General features: G+C 37.4%; 1 protein-coding gene across 1 annotated transcript in view; it reads left to right on the top strand.

Annotated features, from left to right (window-relative positions):
- Positions 1–403: 403 nt before the first annotated feature.
- The window catches only part of itga11a (integrin, alpha 11a), a 49115-nt gene continuing 26490 nt past the window's right edge, over positions 404–23028 (top strand). Inside the window, exons 1-10 of the mRNA XM_084404058.1 lie at positions 404–534; positions 8425–8536; positions 18900–19012; positions 19791–19882; positions 20104–20218; positions 20596–20723; positions 20811–20959; positions 21640–21784; positions 22082–22247; positions 22506–22576. Of these exons, the coding sequence (XP_084260184.1) occupies positions 477–534; positions 8425–8536; positions 18900–19012; positions 19791–19882; positions 20104–20218; positions 20596–20723; positions 20811–20959; positions 21640–21784; positions 22082–22247; positions 22506–22576 (1149 nt within the window). The 5' untranslated portion in view covers positions 404–476. The remainder of the gene's footprint in view (positions 535–8424; positions 8537–18899; positions 19013–19790; positions 19883–20103; positions 20219–20595; positions 20724–20810; positions 20960–21639; positions 21785–22081; positions 22248–22505; positions 22577–23028) is intronic.

Here is a 23028-nt window from a genome sequence, read left to right as displayed (position 1 = left end):
AAGTTGGAGGGCATCTTTCCGAAAGTATGCAGTTTAAACTGCTTGTTAAGCAAATTAGAAGATTATGGAAGATCAGTTTTTGCCATAGAGGTGATGTAAAGTGATTCCTGAAACCTGAATTTCCATATTCTTCTCAAAAAGCATTTTCAGGAGCAATGCATGAGCTCATAATAGAGTGACCTAAATCAAGCATAGATGGACAGACAGACGAAGAGACAAAAAGAGGGAGGAAATGAGAGAGAGAGAGAGAGAGAAAGAAAAAGAGTGAAGATCTGTCTTTTGGCTGAATGAGCACCTCCTTTTAGTTTGGCCACTGTCTCCTCCTCCTTGCCTCAGATATAGAGTGTTTTTAGGAGCAGTAGAGTCAATCAGAGCCGGTTGTACAGGAGAGCACACTGTCAGGATATTCCATCCTTACGCACACACACACACACACATACACTAACACGCACTCGGTCTCGTTCTCCATCTCGCACATGCACATGGAGTACTACTGGACCCACCTACTCTGGATTCTCTGGAGCGTGATGCCAGGTGAGTGTGTTGCCTGTTTCCAATTAAAAACATTTAAGAGAGGCAAAGCGGTAAGTAAACACTCCATTGATACTACCAAACTGAATTAAATACTCTGCAACTTGAGAGTTGAATAAGTGCCATGGATGTGATTTGTGCACATGGGATTGTATCCCAGCACTGTGCATCTCCCACGTCTGCTTTCCAATGTCAGGCGCTGTTACACTGACCTCCTGTGATAGATAGGGATGCTGGATTGGCTGTGGAATGGTTGGAGTTTACCCTTGCTCCAATTTCCATCCTAGCTCTTGCATACTTTGAAATGCAGGGAGATTTTATCAGGGATGTATTGGGAGTTCATTGTTTGCTGTGTCTGGGAAAGAGGGGGAAGATTAAAGTTCACTTCTGAAATGACTCTCTTGACAGCATATTTAAAGGACTTTTGCAGTTCAGTGCTGTCAAGGGTCAAGGGTCCCTGAGAAAATTTTAATCAAATTTGCATTCCTCACCAGTCCTGTCATGTTTTAGGTCTTATTTAATTTGTCTGTCTATCCATCTGCAAAATTAAGAAGGCTATGAGAATGGAAATATCCAAATATTTATTTTATGTAATTTGATTGGCTAAAAGAGAAGGAAATTTATGTTTAACTGTTGATGGAACTAGTACTAATCAAGGACTAATGTGTGAGAGAGATATAAAGAACATGTGTGTGTTGGTATGTTCAAACATGCTTTTTCTGTTTAGTTTGTTTATTACTCATCTTGACCAGTCGCCAGTAAGCCAGCTGTGACCCGGGCCAATTTTAATCAAGTCCAGCAAAGTAAACATTATACTACAAACTACTGTCTATTGTACTCCTTTCAGCCTTTCCCTGTTCACATTACATTAACACATTTCTACAAAGCAACTTCTATGTTCGCTTTGCAGCTGAATGCGGCCTAAACATGGATTCTTTGCTCAAATCAGACGCTCCTAAATTGACCTGCACTCAAATACACTCTGGCTCAAGCAAGGTGCACAATTATTACAAATGTTGCGATGGAATGATATCAAAACCGCATGAAATTCAACCTGTTCATACTGAAAGGAAATATTAATCTGTTCACACTGACACTTAATAGAACAATTCCATATTTTCCAAATCCAACAATGTTTGAATAGCCTTCCGACTATGACAGAAAGTTGGTTAATCCAGATAATATTTGCATTTCTTGAGATAATTCACTCAAGTGTGATCGATTCTGACTTCATGTTTGACAGCGAAAGCAAGCACAGAAAAAAAGGTACAAAGCTGTCACTGGGACAGTACCCTAAGGTACAAAAGTTAAAATATACACTTAAAGTACTAATATGTACACTTAAAGTATAAATATGTACTTTAAAAGATACTATTATGTACTTTAAAAGATACTATTATGTACCATTTAGGGGTGAATAAGGTACAAAGATGTACCTTTTCGCTTTAGGAGTACCCCCATTGACCTTTGTACTTTTTTTTTTCTGAGAGATCAGGTAAATGTGACAACAGGGCTTAGTAGAGGGTCTGTTCCACACAACCAGTCTGTAACGACTTTTCAGTAACGTTTTATGTTTCATGAACCTTCAGTACAAAAAAATACTGAACTGAAGACGGACATAGCTGAAAGAAACAATAATTTGCAATAAATGAATCAGATGTTGATTCAGTAACCACTGTGATTGATTCAGTGAAGGATTCGTCAGACTAATTCAAACTAGTGACATTTTTAAATGATTCACTAAAAGAGTCGACTCTCATGACTCACTTGATAGTGAATGGGATTACGCTGTTTTGGCATGCAGCTCTCGTCCACTATTTTTTTTATCACCACATTCAATTCAGACTGCAAACTTGCATTCACAACTAATATGATTAAAATAGGACTTGTTTTGCTTTGATGCTGGAGATATCCACGATAGGAACGATATGTGAAAATGTCGGTTGAATTGCTGTTGTTTGGTAAATGTTTGTTTCCTGGCTGATTTATGGTGTAAAGAAACTGCTGTATTCTATTTATCTCTGTAGTTTGTAAGAGCTTTGATGTTAGTAGCAGCTGATTCAGGCTGCGATTAAAGATCAGATATTGTGACCTTAGATGCCTCTACCTGGAGTACTAGGTAATAATAATGAAGGAATTTTTTGTGTGGGATAGGAACTCCAGAGCTAGTGAGTAATGCCTGACTGTGGTCTATATCAGTCTGCTGATGCCACGTGCCTCACAGAGAGTTTACTTTGGCCACAAACCCAGTCGAAGGCCACCAGGCTCATCCCCTGCTAGCCATCTCTCAGCAGCCCTTCAATGAGCTTTCCAGACCACAGAGCTCACAGTTGGAAAGTCAGCATGAAATGAGCAATGTCTGGTCATTTTAAGCTTAATCTGTAAGTGTAACAGAATGTATATCAGTCCCTGAGGTGCAGCGCATACAGTAAGAGCATAAAGCCCATGAGATCTTAAGCAGAATAGCATTTCAAAGCAATGGTTTGAAAGATGCATTTCCGGCATGTGGAGTTTATTAAAAGTCAATCTGCTGGCCCATAATCCTCGCCAGTGGGCATCAGTGAGGCTCATTAGCATCAGGGCAGTTCCTCACGTAAATATTTGTGAAGGAGGGAAGGGATGACGGAGGGGTGAGCAGATGTTTAGGAGATTTTGTCACATGTGGGCTTGTACACAGCTGTATGTATAACTACGGTCTAGTAGCACATCAGTATTGGTGATGTGGGTTTTGATTATGAATTAGATTTTGGTGGTTGGTCTGCAGTAGATATGCCACAGATGTGGCCAACACCAACTTAAACGTTTCTTTAGAAATGTTTTGATTTTGATCACGATCTGATCGAGATTTCAGTGTCTGGGCATGTGGCATTGATTGTTTTTTAGAGGACTACTGTAATATATTGCAGCTGCAGGTATTAGCTGGAGTTTTGTCTTATTTAATTGTCTGGTGACAACATCAAGCATGTAGCATAATCATATTGATTTCATCAGAAGATCAATAGGATTTAACACCCGTGTTTTTGGAAGATGAAGTGGTGTGTACTTGCACAATGCTCATTATCAACATTTGCATTACAAGGTATTAATACATTTAGGTTTTCAGTGAAGATGCGGTCTTAATGTGAAAGATTTGTATTTAAAAGACAAATGAAGAGAAATAGGAGAATGATGTAGGCCAGATTCAAACCTGCATCTCTGTGTATAGCTCTTTAAGCATCCCGATCACTATACCATGGGTCTGTCAAGGTCTGGCAGATTGTTAGTCTTCAGGATCCATGGACATTCTCATAGACTGGAGCTTCACTGTCAGTTTGACTGTGGTGTGGCTCCTGTAGCTTGGTTGTGGTCCAAAACAGCGCAGGCCTGGCCTGGACACACAGTGCAACCCTTGCAGCCACTGTATTGAGGTTTATTTATCTGGGCAAAGAAATCCATACACAGGAAACCCACTCTATAGGACCTGCTGATATTACAGAGAATATTAAAGTGTCTGCCACGTTAGTGCTTTTAAATGGAAACAAGAACCTTTCTACTCCCCTCTCTTTTTCATTATTTTTTCCCTTCGATTTTTTTCTTTCTTTTTTCAAGGGTAAAGCTGTTCTCAGATGGTGTCTGGGACAATTTGGTTTCAGTAACAGACTGGATGCCTTAGATGTGCAATTAAACCACTTTGGAAAAAGTGATCAATGACTGTGGGAGAGAATTTAGGGGGGAAAAGGTAAAAGCAAAGTTTAATTATCACAGGTGTTATTAAGTTTTTCTTCTTCACTGGTCAACCAATGGATCTATATTTAGATTCATACATGTGTAAGGTTCTCATTTTTGTGGTGAGTCTTCCAAGAGAATGTTTGGGGAAAAAAGATCAAAAGGTTCTGGACGTCTGGCCAGTGTTGCAATTTATGCAACAGTATGTTGCCATGTAAGTGAATTATATGGTTTCAGTAATTATATGAGTTTATATAGGTAATTATATGAGTTTGTTAGATCCAGTTTATTTAATCCCTCTAAATTTGGAGTCAAAAAGAGTTTTATAAAAATAAAAAAAAATCTACTTTTATTCAGCAAGAACGCATTAAAGTGATCAAAAGCGACTAATACATTTTACTAGAACTTTTGAACTTTCTATTCATCAAAAATCCTGAAAAAATTTAGTCACATTTTCCACAAAACTATTAGGCAGCACAACCATTTTTAACATTGATAATAATAAGACCTGTTTCTTGAGCACCAAATCAGATATTAGACTGATTTCAGTAGAGTCGTGTGACACTGAAGACTGGAGTAATGATGCTGAAAATTCTGCTTTGACCACAGGAATTAATTACATTTTAAAACATATTAAAGTGAAAAACACTTATTTTAAATTGTAATAATATTTCTGAATATTGCTGTTTTATAGTTTTAATAAAAAAAATTCAGCCATATGAGCTTTAAAAACATGAAAAAAACCTTTCTCACCCCAAACTTTTGAATGCTATTGTAGATTTGTATATTTATAGCAAGACAATTGAAATATTATACATTTTATTATATTTGATAAAATGCATTAGACTTCTCAAATTTGGTTAAGGGCAGGAAACTAGGATATCCGTTTGTCATATACACATTTTTATTAACTTCGAAGAAAGAAGGGCATGGAACAGAGGATCTGATGAGAATAAGTCTGTGTGTGAACCATGCAGGGTTCAATTTGAGTTTCTCTATATAAGCCTTCATTGCAGTTCACAGTGGGACATACAGTAATCAGAATAAAACGTCAATGACTGGCAGCATCACTCTCAACTGTTTATCACTTTCTGTGAAAGGCAGTGACCAAAAATGAGGCTAGGAAAGACATGTGGTTCACATTATTCCCTGTGCATTCTTGTGCCTGAACAGATTAATGTGCAAAAATGATTTTACATCATCCCTGTACACAACAGTAGCCTGTCATTATTCATGCTTTTGTCTACAGAAAGAGAACGTGGGAAATGGAAAGAGAGAGAGAGAGAAAGAGAGAGAGAGAGAGAGAGGGGGAGGGATGCTAAAAGCACTTCACTTCTCCTCCTCTCCCCTCTACTAAGGGGAAGATTTCTTCATCTCATCCATCAATCCGCTGCAAGATATAATATGCTGAATGGAAACTGCATCCCTGCATGAAGCAGACATTGTACTTATCAGCATTATCATCAATAAACTATTTCATTTTCTCTGGTGATAGCTGGAAAATAAATTGTTTTTTTTTTCTATTTTGAAAGACATTTTCTTTAGTCTTTTAATTTAATCCAGAGGAGATGGATGTTTTCCCTCTGTTTTTTTCCATTGGTACAGAGGCCAAACTGGAGGCAAGGAGACCTGGGGCCACCAAAGAGAATCAGGCTTTTCATCAGACCCCATTGTATGTTTTCTGCATCCTTGCCTTTTTTTTTTTTTTTTTTGTCAAACTGATTCATTCTCTGAACTCTGAACGACAGCATATGGATGTCATAACCTTGCACACGTGGAAATGCAAGGTTATGACATCCATATGCTGTCGTTCAGAGTTCAGAGCGGAGATTAACGGTGTAATTCAATATGATTCTCAGGTAAATTAACCATTGTGTTTACACTTGGATCAAAGCTTTTTTTTTCTTTCTTTCTTTTTTTTTTAAATTCAGCACCTGCTTTAGATTTAGTTTATGCTTATGGATATTGATCTTTATTCACAGGGTTTATAACATGAAAAGGCTACCTTTGAGACCTGCATCAAAAAATATTCGCTAAAATCGTTAACGACATGATTATTTGACATTATTTGCTCAAGTCTGTTTACAAATAATAAAAGGTTTTGTTTACTTAGGAATAGTTCACCAAAAAATGAAAATTCTGTCATTCATTACTGACCCCCAAACTCGCAAGACTTTCGTTCATCTTCGGCACACAAATGAAGATCTTTTTGATGAAATCTGAGAGATTTCTGTCCCCTACATTGACAGCTACGCAAAAGAGATCGTAAAACTGATCCATATGAATTGAGTGGTTTAGTCCAAATTTTCTGAAGAGACTTGATCACTTTATATGAATGATTGAATGATACACTTTAGATGAACAGATTGAATTTAGGCTTTTATTCACAAATAAACATTGATCTGCTTGACGCGTGAGAACAAACCTCTTGCGGAAGCTCAAACGTGTTGCGTAACACATGAGAATGAACCTCATTGGTTCTCACATGTCAAGCAAACATGCTTGAGCTCCTGTTGGTTTACCGCAACTGATGTGTGAGTTGATGATTGTTTATGTGAATAAAAGCCTAAATTCAATCTGTTCATCATATAAAGCGATTGTGTCTCTTCAGAAAATCTTGGACTTAACCGCTCAATTCATATGGATTCGTTTTGCGATCTCTTTATGAACTTTTTGAAGCGTCACAGGTTCTGTTGCGTAGCTGTCAATGGAGGGACATAAATCGATGAACGGAAGTCTTATGGGTTTGGAACGACAGGAGGGTGAGTAATTAATGACAGAATTTTCATTTTTGGCTGAAAATTCTGTCATCATTTACTCATCATTCCAAATCTATGACTTTCTCTCTGGATCACAAAAGAAGATATTTTGAAGAATGTTTTATTTTATTTATATATATTTTTTCTTCTTCTCTTTTGATCCAGAAAAGAAAGTCATTCATGTTTGGAAGGACACGAGGGTGAGCAAATGATGGCAGAATTTTCAGTTTTTGGGTGGACTATCCCTTTAATTAAAAAGAAAAAATATCTGTAGCCTAAACAGTCATCTTTTGCTTCAGATTAAGCCATAATTATGGTGCTGAAAGGAAGCAACTTAAAAGACAAAATAGTCTTTTGATTTTGACTGAAATTGGCCCTGCCTGTAAGAGCTCTGTGAGTCATAGGTGTAACTTCAGTACTTATGTCTTTTTTTTTCTTTTTCTTTTTGATGGACAGACAGTCAAATCTGTTGTGGTGATTGACAGCTTTTTTGTTTAGTCTCATCCATAATGAGGTTGAATAGTCCTGTCTCTTCCACACCAGAGTCTGTTGACAGAGTTGGAGAGTGTCAGGTCAAGCGGTGAAAGTCATGCAGGCTTTCTCCATGATCTTGAGCATTAGACTGATTATGAAGGGGCTTCAGCATTGGACCTCCATGAAGGTGTTTGTTAATCCATTGACCAGGATCTTGTAGGGGCCTGTCAGAACATAAGCAGAAGCCATACAGGGATGTCATGTGTAAAAAGAGACACCTTTGAACTTTGATGGAAATATAGCAATCACAGTCTGTTTTCAGAATAGGATGAAACCTCAAAACATCAAAGTGTCTATTGATTATTTTCCATGTAAGGAGGATTTCTGGACCACATCTTTAAGAAGCCTCAAAAAGCCCAATTAACACAAGCAATTTTTAATTAATTGGGTTACTCATTGCTGCTCAGTCATTTACATTTTAGGCAATACTCACTACAAAGACAAATCTGAGTACAACGCCTTATTCAGAGAAAATCCTTATCCAAGGCTTTATCCAAATTTAATTCAAATTAATTAAATATAAACAATACAAATGACTTAAATTTTGAAATACATTTCCACACTTCAAGTTTGTGCATATTTGTCTGCAAATCCGTCAAGTGATTTGGTTAAGGCCAAACAAAAAACAATGTGTACTTTCCTCTCGGTTTACTGTTCGTCTGTGTGTTGTGTAGAAACAGTACAGTGTTGCTCATGACCAGAAGCGCTACTATTTAGGATTCTTTGTGCGGGCACAAATTCAGTTTAGCCACAATTAAATTTTGCTTCTTAGTTTTGGGTCATCGCTGGAACTCCTTGCCTCACAGAATCTATTGCCATTGCCAGTAAGTGTAGTTTTATGTTTAAGCATGCTGTGGATGAAATTCATAGTTGAATTATCTTTGTCTGTTTACAGGGTTCCATGACTGTTTCAATATTGACACCATAAATCACAGGATCATAAAGGGCCCCAGGCAGACGCAGTTTGGCTACACTGTCCAACAACACATGGCTGGGGGACAGAAGTGGTAAGAAGCACTTATTGAGTCTCTTCCTGTACCCTTTGATTTTAAAGGGATAGTTCACCCAAGAATGAAAATTCTGTTATCATTTACTCACCCTCATAAATACCTAATACATTATGTCAAAAGCACGTTGGTTGTGTGCAAAATCATAGTCTGAAAGCTTATTTACATTCATCTATCAAAACAAAACAAAACAAAAAATCCTGTGTCCAGTTCTTGAGGTGAGGGAAGTGTAATTCAGAAAGATGTCCCAGAAAATAGTGAATTTGTTTTTCATTGCAACTCCTAAACCAACAGTAGGTCTCATTGCCTCATGATTTATACAGTTTTCATCACAAGTAAATTTAGATCTCTTGTAAAAGGAAAATCCACCTATGATGCTTTTAGGGGGTTATGAGAATTGGAAGGAGTTTAACATTTGTCGTCCATCACTGTGATATCATCATCTCTCTTTGCTTTGGCAATTTGATTCAAATCTGGCATCCCAGTTTGTCTGCTTGGCCACAGCTCACCTGAAACCCTGCCCAAAGGTCTATCTCTCTCTCTCTTTCTGTGTGTGTGTGTGTGTGTGTGTGTGTAATAATAAGTGTGCCTGCAAAGAGAAACCTTTTCTTTGTTTCTAAGTGTAAATCACCCCTTTGACTTCATATCATAGAACTGTATGAAGGACCTCATGTTTGTTTGGTACAAGCAAGAGAATTCAGCTCATCTGCTTCTCATTGTAATGAAGACATTTTTTTCCCCCATTGTACCTTAGATCATGAAAATGATATATTCTATCTCACATTCCTCAGGTAATGGCTAGATGGCTTGGTCTGTAGTTTAGATGTGAGTGTGTAGTCAGTTTAGCTAGACTGATGTGGGGTGATATCAACAAAGACTTTCTCAAGTGAGAGGCTGCCAAACAGACCCCCTTTCTCTCTGCCCCATTCACACGGCATCTGGAAACCATTAACAGCCCAAAGGACATTTTTAGTGTGGCATGTGTGTCTGGCTTGGCTATAAAAAAAAAAAAAAAAAAAAATCATATTTAGGTTTTGTTTGGGAGATGTGTGTTGTGAATGAGCACTTACACAACATACACAAAGCAGTCATAAATAAAGACTTGTACATCTACCAATATTGCAGTAGAAGACTAAACTCCACATGAAGACAAGATAATATTGAGTGAAAGCCCAATTAACAAATGTCACTGTTGATATTGTGAACAGCACTGTAAGTTTACACCTGTGTGCTGCAAACAGTTAATGAAATGAAAGCTAACATTGCCTCGTGGTCAAAATTAAAGGGGACATATCATGAAAATCAGACTTTTTCCGTGTTTAAGTGCTATAATCGGGTCTCCGGTGCATTTACCAACCCAGAAAACGTTTAAAAAAAAAGTCACAACCCATTAACTTTGTTTGCCTTTCTCTGCAAGCATGTCAAAAAATAAGCCGATCAGATTTTGCTCCCCTTCTGATGTAGGAAGGGGATCTTCTGCACGTTTCCACCCATGGTGCCGCCATTTGGTTTTCGCAAGTGATAACAGTGTAACCAGTTCTAACACAATGGCAAAAGTTCGAGAAAAGCATGCAAACTGTTCTGTCATTGGCTGCACAGACGAGCACAGAACACTATTTGACCAAAAAATGTCACAGCTGTCTTAAAGAACTCAGAGAACTCAGTATCCATTAACCATTCAGAAATGTCCAGGTGCAGTCTAAAAGTTGCAACCTCTTCCTGAGTCTCTCTGTAAGGCTGCACTCCACTACTGGTTATTTCTGAGATTTTGGATGATTGAGATTCACGTGTTTTATTATAGCCGGAGTATCCGAAGCTCATGTAAAGGATCGACCCTCTTCTGAACGGGTGCGGTGAGCAGCAGCTCATTTGCATTTAAAGGGACACACACAAAAACGGCCCGTTTTTGCTCACACCCAAAAAGAGACAAATTTGACAAGCTATAATAAATGATCTGGGGGGTATTTTGAGCTGAAATTTCACAGATACATTCTGGGGACACCATATATTTATATAACATCTTGTGAAAAGGGGCATAATATGTCGCCTTTAATATAATATTTCTGATGCCAGCAATACCTTCTCTCATTCCCATCTGTTAATGTGATAAAAAGACAGAGCTTTAGGGAGCTTGTGTTGTGTTTATACTGGCATGACTAGGCAGTAGGAGAGGAAAAGAGTTGTGCAGGAATTGGCTGTAGATGGTTGCTAACCGTCATTATGTGGTAAGTTTACTTCAGATCGTTTGAACAGGAGAAATGCTTTGGACTCTGAGACACTGCTTGCTATTTACTTGTGCAAGTTGTGCATGTGTGTACTGGTGCTCTCACACAGTTTGAGTCAGGAAATGTCTTGATTAGCACAGTCAGATCCTTTGAGGAGAATGTTTAGTCCAGGAAAGTAATGTAGTCTAGCTGTGTCTCACCTCTCTCACAACCCCAAAGCCCTCTCAGCATGGACAACACACAATACACTATGACAGTTCAACTTATTTTTCATGCAGTTTTTGGTGCAGAATACCTACAGTATTAAATTCAGTGAAGTAACTTGATTGGGGGTCCGTGGAGACTTTCTGAGGCAGGGTCATAGTCCTTTGCCCTCAAATATTTTGAGAGATGTTTTGGAAATTTCATATCATATCATATATCATATATCATATATCATATATCATATCATATCATATCATATCATATCATATCATATCATATATATCATATATCATATCATATATCATATAAATCATATCATATTTAATGTTGCACACAAAATTCATTAAAAAAAAAAAGAGTTTTATTTAGGCTAAAACTAAAACCCTAAATAAAAATGTGTATTTAAATGTGAGTTTTTGCATAATTCAACTCGGTATGCTGTTCAAGGTAATAAATTAAACCAGTTGTAGCAAAATTCTTTGGCAATGAGCCAAAGTAATTTGACATATTGCTACTCTAGCATAATTTTTGGCCACAGTGAAGTATGTTCACACAGCTGACATGTTTACCTGTTGTAGCTTATTCATGTTGTGTGCACAAAATAGACTCTGACATGGTCAAAATGCATCACTGGAGAAGCACTAATTGAACATCACTGTTTTGGTCAATTGTTTAATATCATATACCATATAATGTCATATCTGAAATCTAATCAAGAAGCTAAATGAGGAATTAAATAATGATAACAGCAAAAGACTATCATCCAATTGTTCATCCTGTCTCTTTTTTTCTCTTTGAATCTGGCTATATACCTTCTATTGTTTAACTAGTATGTGTAACTAGTTTATATACATATAATAAACTTCTAAAATGGTATTATAGTAGTATTCACTATTCTTTCTCTTTCTCTCGGGTTCCATGAGGGTTCTATCACAGCAGCATGCAGTTGAAAAGGGTGTTATCCCAGTTTCAGAGGCACAGAAGGGGTTTAGTGGTGTAGGAAAATGGGGAAAGGGGCTGGCAACACACACATCAGCTGTGGTTACTGAAACCATGGACTAGAAGGAAGTATGAAGTAGTTGCTGTTCTCTCATATTTTTCTCTCAGAGTCTAAATACTATGTTAACATATGCATTTTATTTCAGATCAGTACACCAGGATTGTTTGGAACATGTTCACTTCATGTTCCAAGACAAAGGCATTGACCTATACTGTATATTGGAACAATTTCAGCAGTTTCCTACCATGTTCAATAGCATATACATAATTGCAGGCTAGAACCTTTGAAATTGTCATGTTAAAACTAGCCTGTGTTCCACAAATTAGTGTTGTTTAGCTTTTTTGCAATCGGAGAAACCTTATATTTCCATGCCATGTAAACCACTAAACAAGCATGTTTAATTTTATTTTAAATCAGAATTATACACTTTTTTGGGGTTTGCTTATGTCACCAAAAGTGACAATATGTCTTGAAAAAAAAAAGAAGTTCTGTCATGACATAATAATAATTTCTTGGCGAAATAGATCCGTGCTGCTGCTGCACATATAACAATCATGAAATGACCCCCGTAGCAAATACAAGTGGAGCTGGGAAAGATGGAGGGTTTCTGAAAGCACGCTGCTGACTGCTAACAGCAAACAATGCCATGTATTTGAATGTTGAGCAGCTCATTGGTTTGAGATGCCACAGCAACCAATCAGCTGCACAATGTTGATAACGATGTGATCGCTAACAAATTGAGTTAAGGACCTATCAGCCTGCACCATCTAGAGTTTCATGACAGAATTTTGTATTTGTCTAGAGCTGTTGATTCTCTTAGGCTGTGTTCACACTTGGCAGGTTTAGTTAGATTAAAACAAACTCCGGTGCGATTGCTTTGTTAGTGCGTTTCATTGGAGTGTAAATGCTGCCATCCAAACCTTGATGCGCACCAAACAAACGGACCGAGACCCCTAAAAAGGTGGGTTGCAAAATATACGTCATAAAAGCCTTTATTTTTTGTATCTTTAGGTTCAGACTTAAAATGACTGTGTCTTTATAGTCGACAAACCTGAAACAAATCCGGCGAATGCGTCTTCTGTTTTCCACATGTCCTCTCTGTTGATTAATCAGACATAGATAAACCAACACAGCTCACACAGGCAACACAACCGCTGGAACCGGCATTTTCCTGAATGAAAATAGTAGTAGGCGACTACCGGTAGACACGTTGACACTGCGCTGCGTAGGTGAGCACGTTCGCTATGCTAATTTGCATATAGTGGTATTTCATAGGGAAAGATCTTCACCCCTACTTCCCTCGTCGAGGGGACTTTACTCAAAACCAAGTGGAAGTTTTAAGGGGGGAAAAATGGGACAGGGAATGTATCATTTTCTTTTTTTGGTCCGGATCAAAAGAACCAAGAGAACCGAACTACTAGTGTGAACACTCCCTTAAAGTCTGCTTTGCATCCAACTGCTTTGTCCAACTTAACCTACTAACCACTACTAGTATCACACAGAACAGTGATTCTCAACTGGTTTGACCATGAGACCCACACTTTCCCATGGTCATTAGACCGCGACCCAATTTAGAAATTTGACGTAATTCCTAAAATAGCTTAAGATAAGGCTATTAAATAACAGTCCCAAATTAGTTTTTGTTATTACAATAAAGCTAAATTGGTATGAGCCACCGAAGTCATTTAAAAATATACAAAATACCACAAAGTGAAAATTAAGTTGTATGATGGGGTTACGGAAACAAGTTACAATGGTAAATACATAATACTAACATTAACTGTTACTGAAACATATGGAAACTGATGAATAGAATGAACATCATACCAGCATGCAAATCCTTCCCAGCTAACACACAAAGAACAAGTTAAGTAATTTATTGGTACTCTTAATTTCATGACTTACTAATTGACAAAAACTACGACGTTGCATGCTCATAATTTATTTTGCACATTATAGGGAAGGGATGTGCACGTGCAAATGAAGATTGTGCTCAAAAGAACAGCACATGATCTGCAGCCATTATTACATTCAGCTGTATGTAATCCCAAAGAAAACAGTTCTCAATTGCTATTTCTTCCCGTCTCTCACTTTCTGCTGCAGTAGTGTGAATGCTGTTTGGATAGAAAAATGGTCAGAGCTCATGGATGGAGAGGAAACTTTTACAACTGCAAGACAATACATAAATGGAAACAACTTAGTTCGAATGACTGACTTGCATTACTATGATGTCTGTGATGGTGCTGATCCATCATCAGTGGTCATGGATGACCTTATCAAATATACAGAAATGTGGTTATGTAAAAGACATGAATTCTTGGTTCACATTTGCAGTGCAATCAATGAGAAGTTGTACTATTTGGCATAGCAAAGATCTTTCAGCGTAACACGTTCATTACAATTGAGTTATTTTTCTGATGTCTCTGGCTGCCAGTGGGATTTTTCCTTGGGTGGCCGTTGACAGTTGCACATCCACAGAATTGGCCTGATAGATTCCTAGGGATGAACATAGAGACAAACGTGGACACACACGCACAGCCTGTTTATTTTTGAGAGTTTTGCAGTTTGAATTCCTTGCTGAGTTTTGACTTTTGTCTGGCCTGTGACCTCTGAATTCCACAAGCAGCAGGAGGGCTGAAGCATTCTCTAGACTCAAACTCATCTGAAATATGGCTCACAAACCGTCTTTTATTCTTGGTTAACAAAGCAAAGCAGTAATGATTAAATAATGGGTTTTATGTGGGGTGTGTTGCTATAGTTCACTAGCTTTGCTACCTTTACAATGAAGAAGTAACAACACAAATGTGTTAGGTTTCATGGTAATGTGATGAGGTTTTTGTGATGTTTAACTTGTTCTTTTAAATCAATAACACAGGCTGGGATTTAAGATAGATCATTTGTGGTGCATCTCTGCTTTTCTGTCCTGTCATATATGAAAGTAATGAAACAGCATATCAGTGGACTCACTGGCACTTCATAGACCTCAGCACCATGGTACCAAGTATTTTCTAACCCTCCAAATGTGAAAAACATTTGTCTATTAATGGCAAACACTTTCCTCTTAGAATTTTCCAAATGACTCGGGTTGCTAGTCCAGTTCTTTGTGGGATATTGAGTATGTAAAGGTTGTGTATTAGCGAGGCTGTTTCATTCAGTGCTATTAGCCTTTTGTAGCCCTGCCGCAGAGAAAAAAAAAAAAATATGAACTTAATGAGTCTGAGCCTGATTGTTTTAACAGCTCACTGTGTCATTGCCCTGGAAATCTGACTAGACTATTAAATCACTGCAACAATGGCCTTCTTTCTCATGCTCATCTCTCTATTTCTCTTTCAATTTTTTTATTTAGGTGAGTTTGTCCCGAGCTGAACTCAAGTGTAAAGTGTAGTGCCAAAAGCGGCTATAGCACCAGTAATATTCACAATATTAATAGCAGTGAAAATATGCACACAGTCTGAGCTCCTTCTGTGAAAAATTATTTCCAGAGACATTTGAAAATGTTTAGATTCACTTTTAACTGGAGACTTCGGTTGTTGTTGTTTTTATGTGTAAACTTATTTCATGCTCATTTCAAGCCTATGTCAAACTTGGTTAGATGGTTAGTTTATCCAAATATTGTTATATCACAGAAATTTCATATTTACATAAGAAACAGTGATACACTGTCACTGTCAGTTCATTTTGTTTATTTCTAAAGTGAGACTGATCAGTAAACATACATCTGTAGTGTTATTTTTTCTACATTCTTATAATTGTATTTTAACTGTAATGGGTAAAATCCATTTGTTTGGGGAGCTGGATCCAGATTTTGTTGGAATGCTTCCCTGGAGAAGCTTGCCAAACAGAGAAATATTTTCTCAAGGGTCCCATGATGTTGACCCCTGGCCTATGGCAGAACACTCATTGAGGTCTGGATCTGCAATAAACGAGTGTCAGATATCGCTCCCTGAATCGCACTGTCCCTGAGTGGGTATTGCTCCTGTTCAGAGAATTAACCTTTACCACCTGTCAGAATCAGCTTTAGATGTGGTGATTATTGGTGTGTGTGAGATGTGGTGCTTATAAATATTTTCATTGTGGCGGAATGTGTTAGTGCCTTAGTATTTTGAATCTTTCATGTATGATGCAGAATGAAGAGGGGTTTTCAAATAGGATGATCACCTTCTGAGTGATTCCCTTCCTTAAATCTATGTCAGATATGTGCAGTTATACGATAATACAAATCATGAAGTTAGCTAACATCATGCATTCATTTAGGCAGAAACAATGAGCCTTGTTAATGCTATTATTACGATACGTTTTGATCATAATGATTACAATTTATAGAAAATTTGCCAGTTTTGTATGTTGATACAGAATTGGCATCATCTGAAGATCTCAACTGGAGTTGGTGTAATCTGTAATGGGCATCCAGAGTTAGAAACAGAAAAGCAACTGGACAATAATTAGCATAGCTACTGTTCATAACATTCATATTCAAGCAATAGATTTTCATGTGCATTTGATCTGATGGAATGTAGCTTGTTTGCAGGACAACCACCTAGTAGTGCATTACAGTAATCCAGTCTAGAGTTCATGAATGCATGAACTAGCTTTTCTGCATCAGAAACAGATAACTTGTTCCGTATTTCAGCAGTGTTTCTAAGGTGAAGGTGATTTCAGGAGACAAGTTGCTGACTAATATAACACCCAGGTCTTTAACTGTAGAGGGTGAAGTAACAGTACATTCTTGTAGATGCAAATTGAATTCTAGGAGATTCTCTGTACAGGTTTTTGGTCTAATAAGTAATACTCCATTTGACCTCTTATTAGATGGTCTCTGTGTTATGTGAATTTAATGGAAGAGAATTACTGGTTGCCCAATATTTTATATCTTAAACACACTCTGTCAACTTGACAACATATCTGTCGTGATGAAATATATAATGGTGTATCATCAGCATAACAGTGGAAACTAATTCCATGTTTTCTAATAATATTACCAAGGGGCAGCCTATAGGCCTACTGAAAATAGCAGAGGGCCTAAAACAGACCCTTGCTGCACTCCATAATTTACTGATGGTAATATGGATTATTTAAATAAACAAAATGTTTACGGTCAGATAGGTACAATCTAAACCATCTTAATGCCTGTCCCTGAATACCAGTGTAATTTTGTAACCGATCTAAGAGTATTTTATGATCTATAGTGTTGAATGCAGCACTAAGATCAAGTAAAACTAGTATTGAGATGCAGCCTTGGTCAGAAGCTAGAAGCAAGTCATTTGTAATTTTAACGAGCACAGTTTCTGTGCTCTGATGGGTCCTGAATCCTGACTGAAATTTTTCATAGATATCCTTTTTTTTGCTATAAGGAGCACAAATGAGCAGAACTTTTTCTAGTATTTTAGACATAGATGGAAGATTTGATATTGGTCTGTAATTTGTCAATTCATTTGGATCTAGTTGTGGTTCCTTAATGAGGGGCTTAATCAGTGCCAGCTTGAAGGGTCTTGGGACATTACCTAGAGATAGAGAAGAATTAATAAAATTGAGAAGAGGCTCTATTGCTACAGGGAGCAACTCTTTAATTTAGTGGGTATTGGATTTAATAAATGTGTTGTTGGTTTAATATGCAGTAAGTTTTATCTTTTCCTGTCCCATAGTTGTAAAGCACTGCAATTGTTCTTTAGGGGCCGATAATTGAGGCTGGATCATAAAATGCTGTCAAAGGTTGTATACATTTATAATTGTATTTCAGATGCTTTCTATTTTCTCAGTGTAGAAATTCATTAATGAATTACTACTAAACTGTGATGGAACATTCAGTTCAGGTGATGTCTGTTTATTCTAATCTAGCCACTGTACACTGAGCAGTTGAGACATCATTAGGGTTATTTGCAAATCTATCTTTAGTGGTTGGGATAATCGTTCTACCTGATCCATAACGCTGAACAATTATACTTTGAGCTGTGAACGGAACTCTGAGTTGCAATGCTGTGCTGCTCACGTGAAAATATAGCATTTTACATTAGAGCTACTCTTAAAATTTGCTATTTTGCAGTAAATGGACTTTTGGTTCCCATGATTAGTTTTATTTTCACTCTCTGACCCCAATGGACATATACTGCCTTACATCTGATAGGCTATTTAATAGTACCACCTCACCATTAACTAATTTTGAAGTTCTGAATGACTTAAGAGCCCATCTTGACATGGCACAGGCACATAAATGTGTCAAACAGGTTTTCTCTCTCCCTCGAGACCACTATCAGCATGAAAAAATTCTGCTTCTCTTGAATAAACAGTTGAAAGTACACATCTTGATGTGTTTAAGGGTGCCTAGTATTCCAGTGATCTGTGACTAGTTGAATGAGTCCTCCATGGCTACTTAGTGAAAGTGACAGCCTTTGCTTTTAAAAGCTGCATGCTTCCGAGAGCCGTGAAAAGTATGAACTGCTCCCTACAGTGCGACTGCCACTGCACCTGAATAATGTGTGTGTCCCTGATTGCTCTCTGCAGGAGCAGTATTACGTGTAAAGCATGTCAGCATTAATGGAGCGATGTGTTTAGTCAGTCTGGGTCATAGGATACATATTTCAACACACACACAAACAGATCTCAGCAGAGTCCCACATACCTAACCGCCCTGCGCGCTTCCATCGATACATTACCTCAGACATCAACAGTCAGCTTAAACCTGTTTAAACATTCCTTTGCCGTTAGATTCCACTCACCTGCCATCTCTCATTGATTCACTTCCTCTAACCTCCTTTAAACGTCCCTGTTTTCATAGGGAGATTAAATCAACACGCTTCTGGCTGTATTATTTACAGGGAAGTGGATCACACACCTGCTTTATGCTTATGTGTTGTTGTTTTTTCTGACATTTCTGTTAGATGAATGTTGTACTGTGTCAAAGATAACATTTATATGTTTGGATTGTGTATGTTTCTAGGTTACTGGTAGGAGCCCCACTGGAAACAAATGGACAGCATCAGACAGGAGATGTGTACAAATGTCCCTTAAGCAGGAGATCTGGAGGACCCAGCTGCACCAAACTCAATCTTGGTATGGTGATTGCAGTTTTTATATTTTCACAGAATTTTTAGTTAATTTTGTGTAAAAAGCATTTCAGAATTGTTTTTATCATCATATTTCCATAATTAAAAAAAAATCATAATTTTAATTATCATCATAATGTACATATTACGTCTCTTTGTTATCATTGGTCAACCCATTGTTAATGAAAAATTCCGTCAGTAATTGTGTTGATGAGATTAACACTGGATGACTGTGGATTATAATTACTAGAAATATAATTAGCATAAATACTTTTTGTAAACATACTTCAAAAGGAACTGTAATTATTTACTAGCACCAAATAATTACTTCACAAAACGTCCACAATAAGGGTAAGAGTTGTGGTTTGGGTAAAGTGTTACCATGCATGCCTTGTGAAAAGCAGTGGGGGGTGGGGAACAGATTGATTCATTCAAATACACCCCTGAAATTGAGTTTACATACACATCTGGGTTTTTCACTACAGAACACAACATCTACAGTATGTCAAGCATATGTGTTCTATATAATCTTAAGTGTGTCAGTACAACCACACTCTGCCAGTTTCGATATGTGTATGCATATAGATGCACACACATAACAGATGCACACTGCAGATAAAGTCAGGAATGTCTAGACAGAATTAACAAATATGTTTACTGTTAGAGGAAGTCCCTGTTTAAAGTACATATGCCACATATGGACTGTGGTCAGATTTTACAGCACAGCATTTTATTTCGCTTACACATTTAAAACATTTGTTAATGTTTTGTTTTTTTTTCTTAAGGAAGGATATCCTTGACAAATGTCTCTGAACGAAAGGATAAGATGAGACTTGGAATGACCCTTTCGTCCAACCCTAAAGACAACAGCTTTGTGGTGAGTTGAAGGTTTTGAATGTCTGGTTAGATAATAATACATATTCAGTGTTATATTTAAAGTAATCTGGAATTTAAACGGTCTACAACACTAATATTATTAAGTGTTTAAACAACATCTATTCCCTGTGGAACACTATGGCATCATATTTTTTATGTCAAATGAGCCCATGATCTTAATTTATTAATGGTGCACTTAATTCTCTTTGTGATAATTCACAGGCATGTGGTCCCCTTTGGTCGTACGAATGTGGTAGCTCGTACTACAGCACTGGAATTTGCTCCAGAGTCAACGCCAGCTTCAAGTTTTCCCGCACTATCGCTCCTGCCTTCCAAAGTAAGCACAATGCACCTGCGCCCTCGATTTAACTAGGACGGTTTTTACAGTGACATTTCAGTAATATGTTTCAACTTTCTGTCTTAAATGTGGACTTTATTTTTATGCTGAATTTGGCCATGACAGTTTCTGGATCTGTCATATGCAATATATTGTGGAATTAATCTTCTTGTTAAAAAGAAAATGATCATGACTGCTCATAAAGAAAGAGCTGAGAATATAAATCTTTTATTTTATTTGTATTTTTTTATGAAAGAATCACAGGCCTCTTTTTTTTTCTTTTTTTTTTTACAAATCCCTAAAATTAGCTTCTGAGCAGAATTACTACCTTTTAAGAGTTGCCAAAGGCATCAAAAACATCTAATTTCCCTTATCAGGGTGTGAGACATACATGGACATAGTTATAGTCCTGGACGGTTCAAATTCAATCTACCCCTGGAATGAAGTTCAAGACTTCCTTATCAACATCCTGCGGAAATTCTACGTTGGACCGGGACAGATTCAGGTGTTTTTGAGTTTCTGAACAATGTCACTGCGAAGTATCAAATGTGTCTTCATTTTTGTCACATGAGGTGAATCATGTGTTCGTCAGGTTGGAGTACTACAATATGGAGAAAAGGTGGTGACAGAGTTTCAGCTGAATGACTTCCGTTCTGTGGAGGATGTGGTCAAAGCAGCCCGTAAAATAGGCCAGCGAGGAGGAGAAGAGACCAACACTGCGCTGGGAATCAGTGTTGCACGGTACTGCGCATAAATGAAAAATATATATAATAATAATAATAATAAAAAAACACTTAATAATCATCCAGCTAATAATCATTACACTACCATGCAAAAGTTTTTCATTACCATTAATTTTTTTTATGTTTTTGAAAGTAGTCTCTTCTGTTCATTAAGGCTGCATTTATTTGATTAAAATACAGTATAAACAGTAATATTGTGAAATATTTGTATTATTTTTAACTGTTTTAAACTATTAACTGTTTTCTGTTTTAATCTTTTTTTTAAATGTCATTTAGTCTTCAGTGTCACAGAAATCATTCTAATATGCTGATTTGTTGTTCAAGAAACAATTCTTATTATTATCCCTGTCGAAAACAGTTGTGCTGCTCAAACTTTAAACTTCACAAAAGATAGAGAAGATTCTATTAATTTTTCTTTGATAAATAGAAAGTTCAAAAGAACACCATTTAAAAAGATATAAATATTTTGTAACATTATAAATGTTTACTGTCACTTTAACACATCTTTACTGTCACTTTTGATCAATTCAATGCATCCTTGCTGAATAAAATAATTCTTTTCTTTCAAGGAAGTAACTTACTGACCTCAAACTTTTGAACGATTGTACATTTTGCTTATTAATAGAGTCCAAGATTTACATTTACAGAGCATCAATTATTATCTATGGATATTCACAGCTCAGAGGCCTTTAAACAGGGAGGTAGAAGAGGAGCAAAGAAGGTCATGATCGTCATCACAGATGGAGAATCACATGACAGCGCTGACCTGCAGCAGGTCATTGAGGACAGCGAGAAGGACGGCATCACCAGATATGCCATCGCTGTAAGTATTGCCTTTCTTACTTCAGTTTACTTCATTTTTTTTCCTGCTTTCGTTTTTTACTTTGGCAGTGATGCCAACTCTCATGCTGAAATTATGTGATGACCTATTTTTAAAATGGGCTTTTAACCAGTCATTAAAGTCACATTCAGCTGCTGACACCAGTGAAAAAGGCCCAATGCTTTCACTCCTACTTATTGAGCCTTAGATTTGATATGTTGCCTTGGGCGCTCAAAAGAAATGCGTCATGTTTGAGCTCTTTTCAGGCTGATTGATTCTTGACGTTCTTCTTCACAACAGGTACTGGGCTACTACAATCGAAGAGGCATCAACCCTGAAGCTTTCCTTAATGAGATCAAGTACATCGCTAGCGAACCCGACGATAAGCATTTCTTTAATGTGACAGATGAGGCAGCTTTGAAGGACATTGTGGACGCTCTCGGAGAGAGGATCTTCAGTTTAGAGGGTTGGCGATTTTACCACAATGGCACCACACACAGCATTGCATCATATCCATAACACAGCCCAAAACCGCAGCCTGTAAAATCTCTGCACAGCACTACACTGTAAATTGCATTGGACCAAATCTTCAAATTTATACCACATCTCTTTGCTATATTCTCAGTGCCAACTCTTTCTTTAAGATCACTGAAATCTGCAATGCTCTGTAGTAGGAAATGGTGGACTCTTTTCTCCTGTGTGTTTATGTTGTCTTTGTGTGCAGGGACTAGCAAGAATGGGACAGCATTTGGTCTCCAGATGTCTCAGGCTGGCTTCTCCACACACATAGTGGAGGTGAGTCTGTATGTTCATCAGTCTGTAACTGCATTTAAATGTGGTCATGTTAACACGTTAACCTGTTTTCCTTTATCAAAGTAAGGTCATAAATGGCTTTAGCATAAACCGATCAACACAGGTAGATTTTTAAACCGTACCCCTGTTTCGCCCGGCATGTAAACAGATTAACCTGGATTCTGTCATCTTATTGAAGTGTGCATGTGTGATATGTGACAGTAAAGTGTCCTGCAGATATAAGCACATCCAGAAAGAGTGAGCATTTCACGGTAAGGGAGGAGGAAATATATTGCAAACTCCAACTCTTTCTTGACCAAGAAATTATAAAAATGTGTTCTCATCTCATGCAGACGAAGTAGAAGTGGTACAGTGGTACACTGCTTATTTATTTAAAGGGATATATTCACCCAAAGATGAAAATTAGCCCTTATGATTTAGTCATCCTAGGTGTA

This window comes from Rutilus rutilus (assembly GCF_951802725.1).
Source record: "Rutilus rutilus genome assembly, chromosome: 3".
NCBI classification, from domain to species: domain Eukaryota; kingdom Metazoa; phylum Chordata; class Actinopteri; order Cypriniformes; family Leuciscidae; genus Rutilus; species Rutilus rutilus.
The sequence above is the reverse complement of the archived record's forward strand: the minus strand, read 5'-3'. Positions and strand labels throughout refer to the sequence as shown.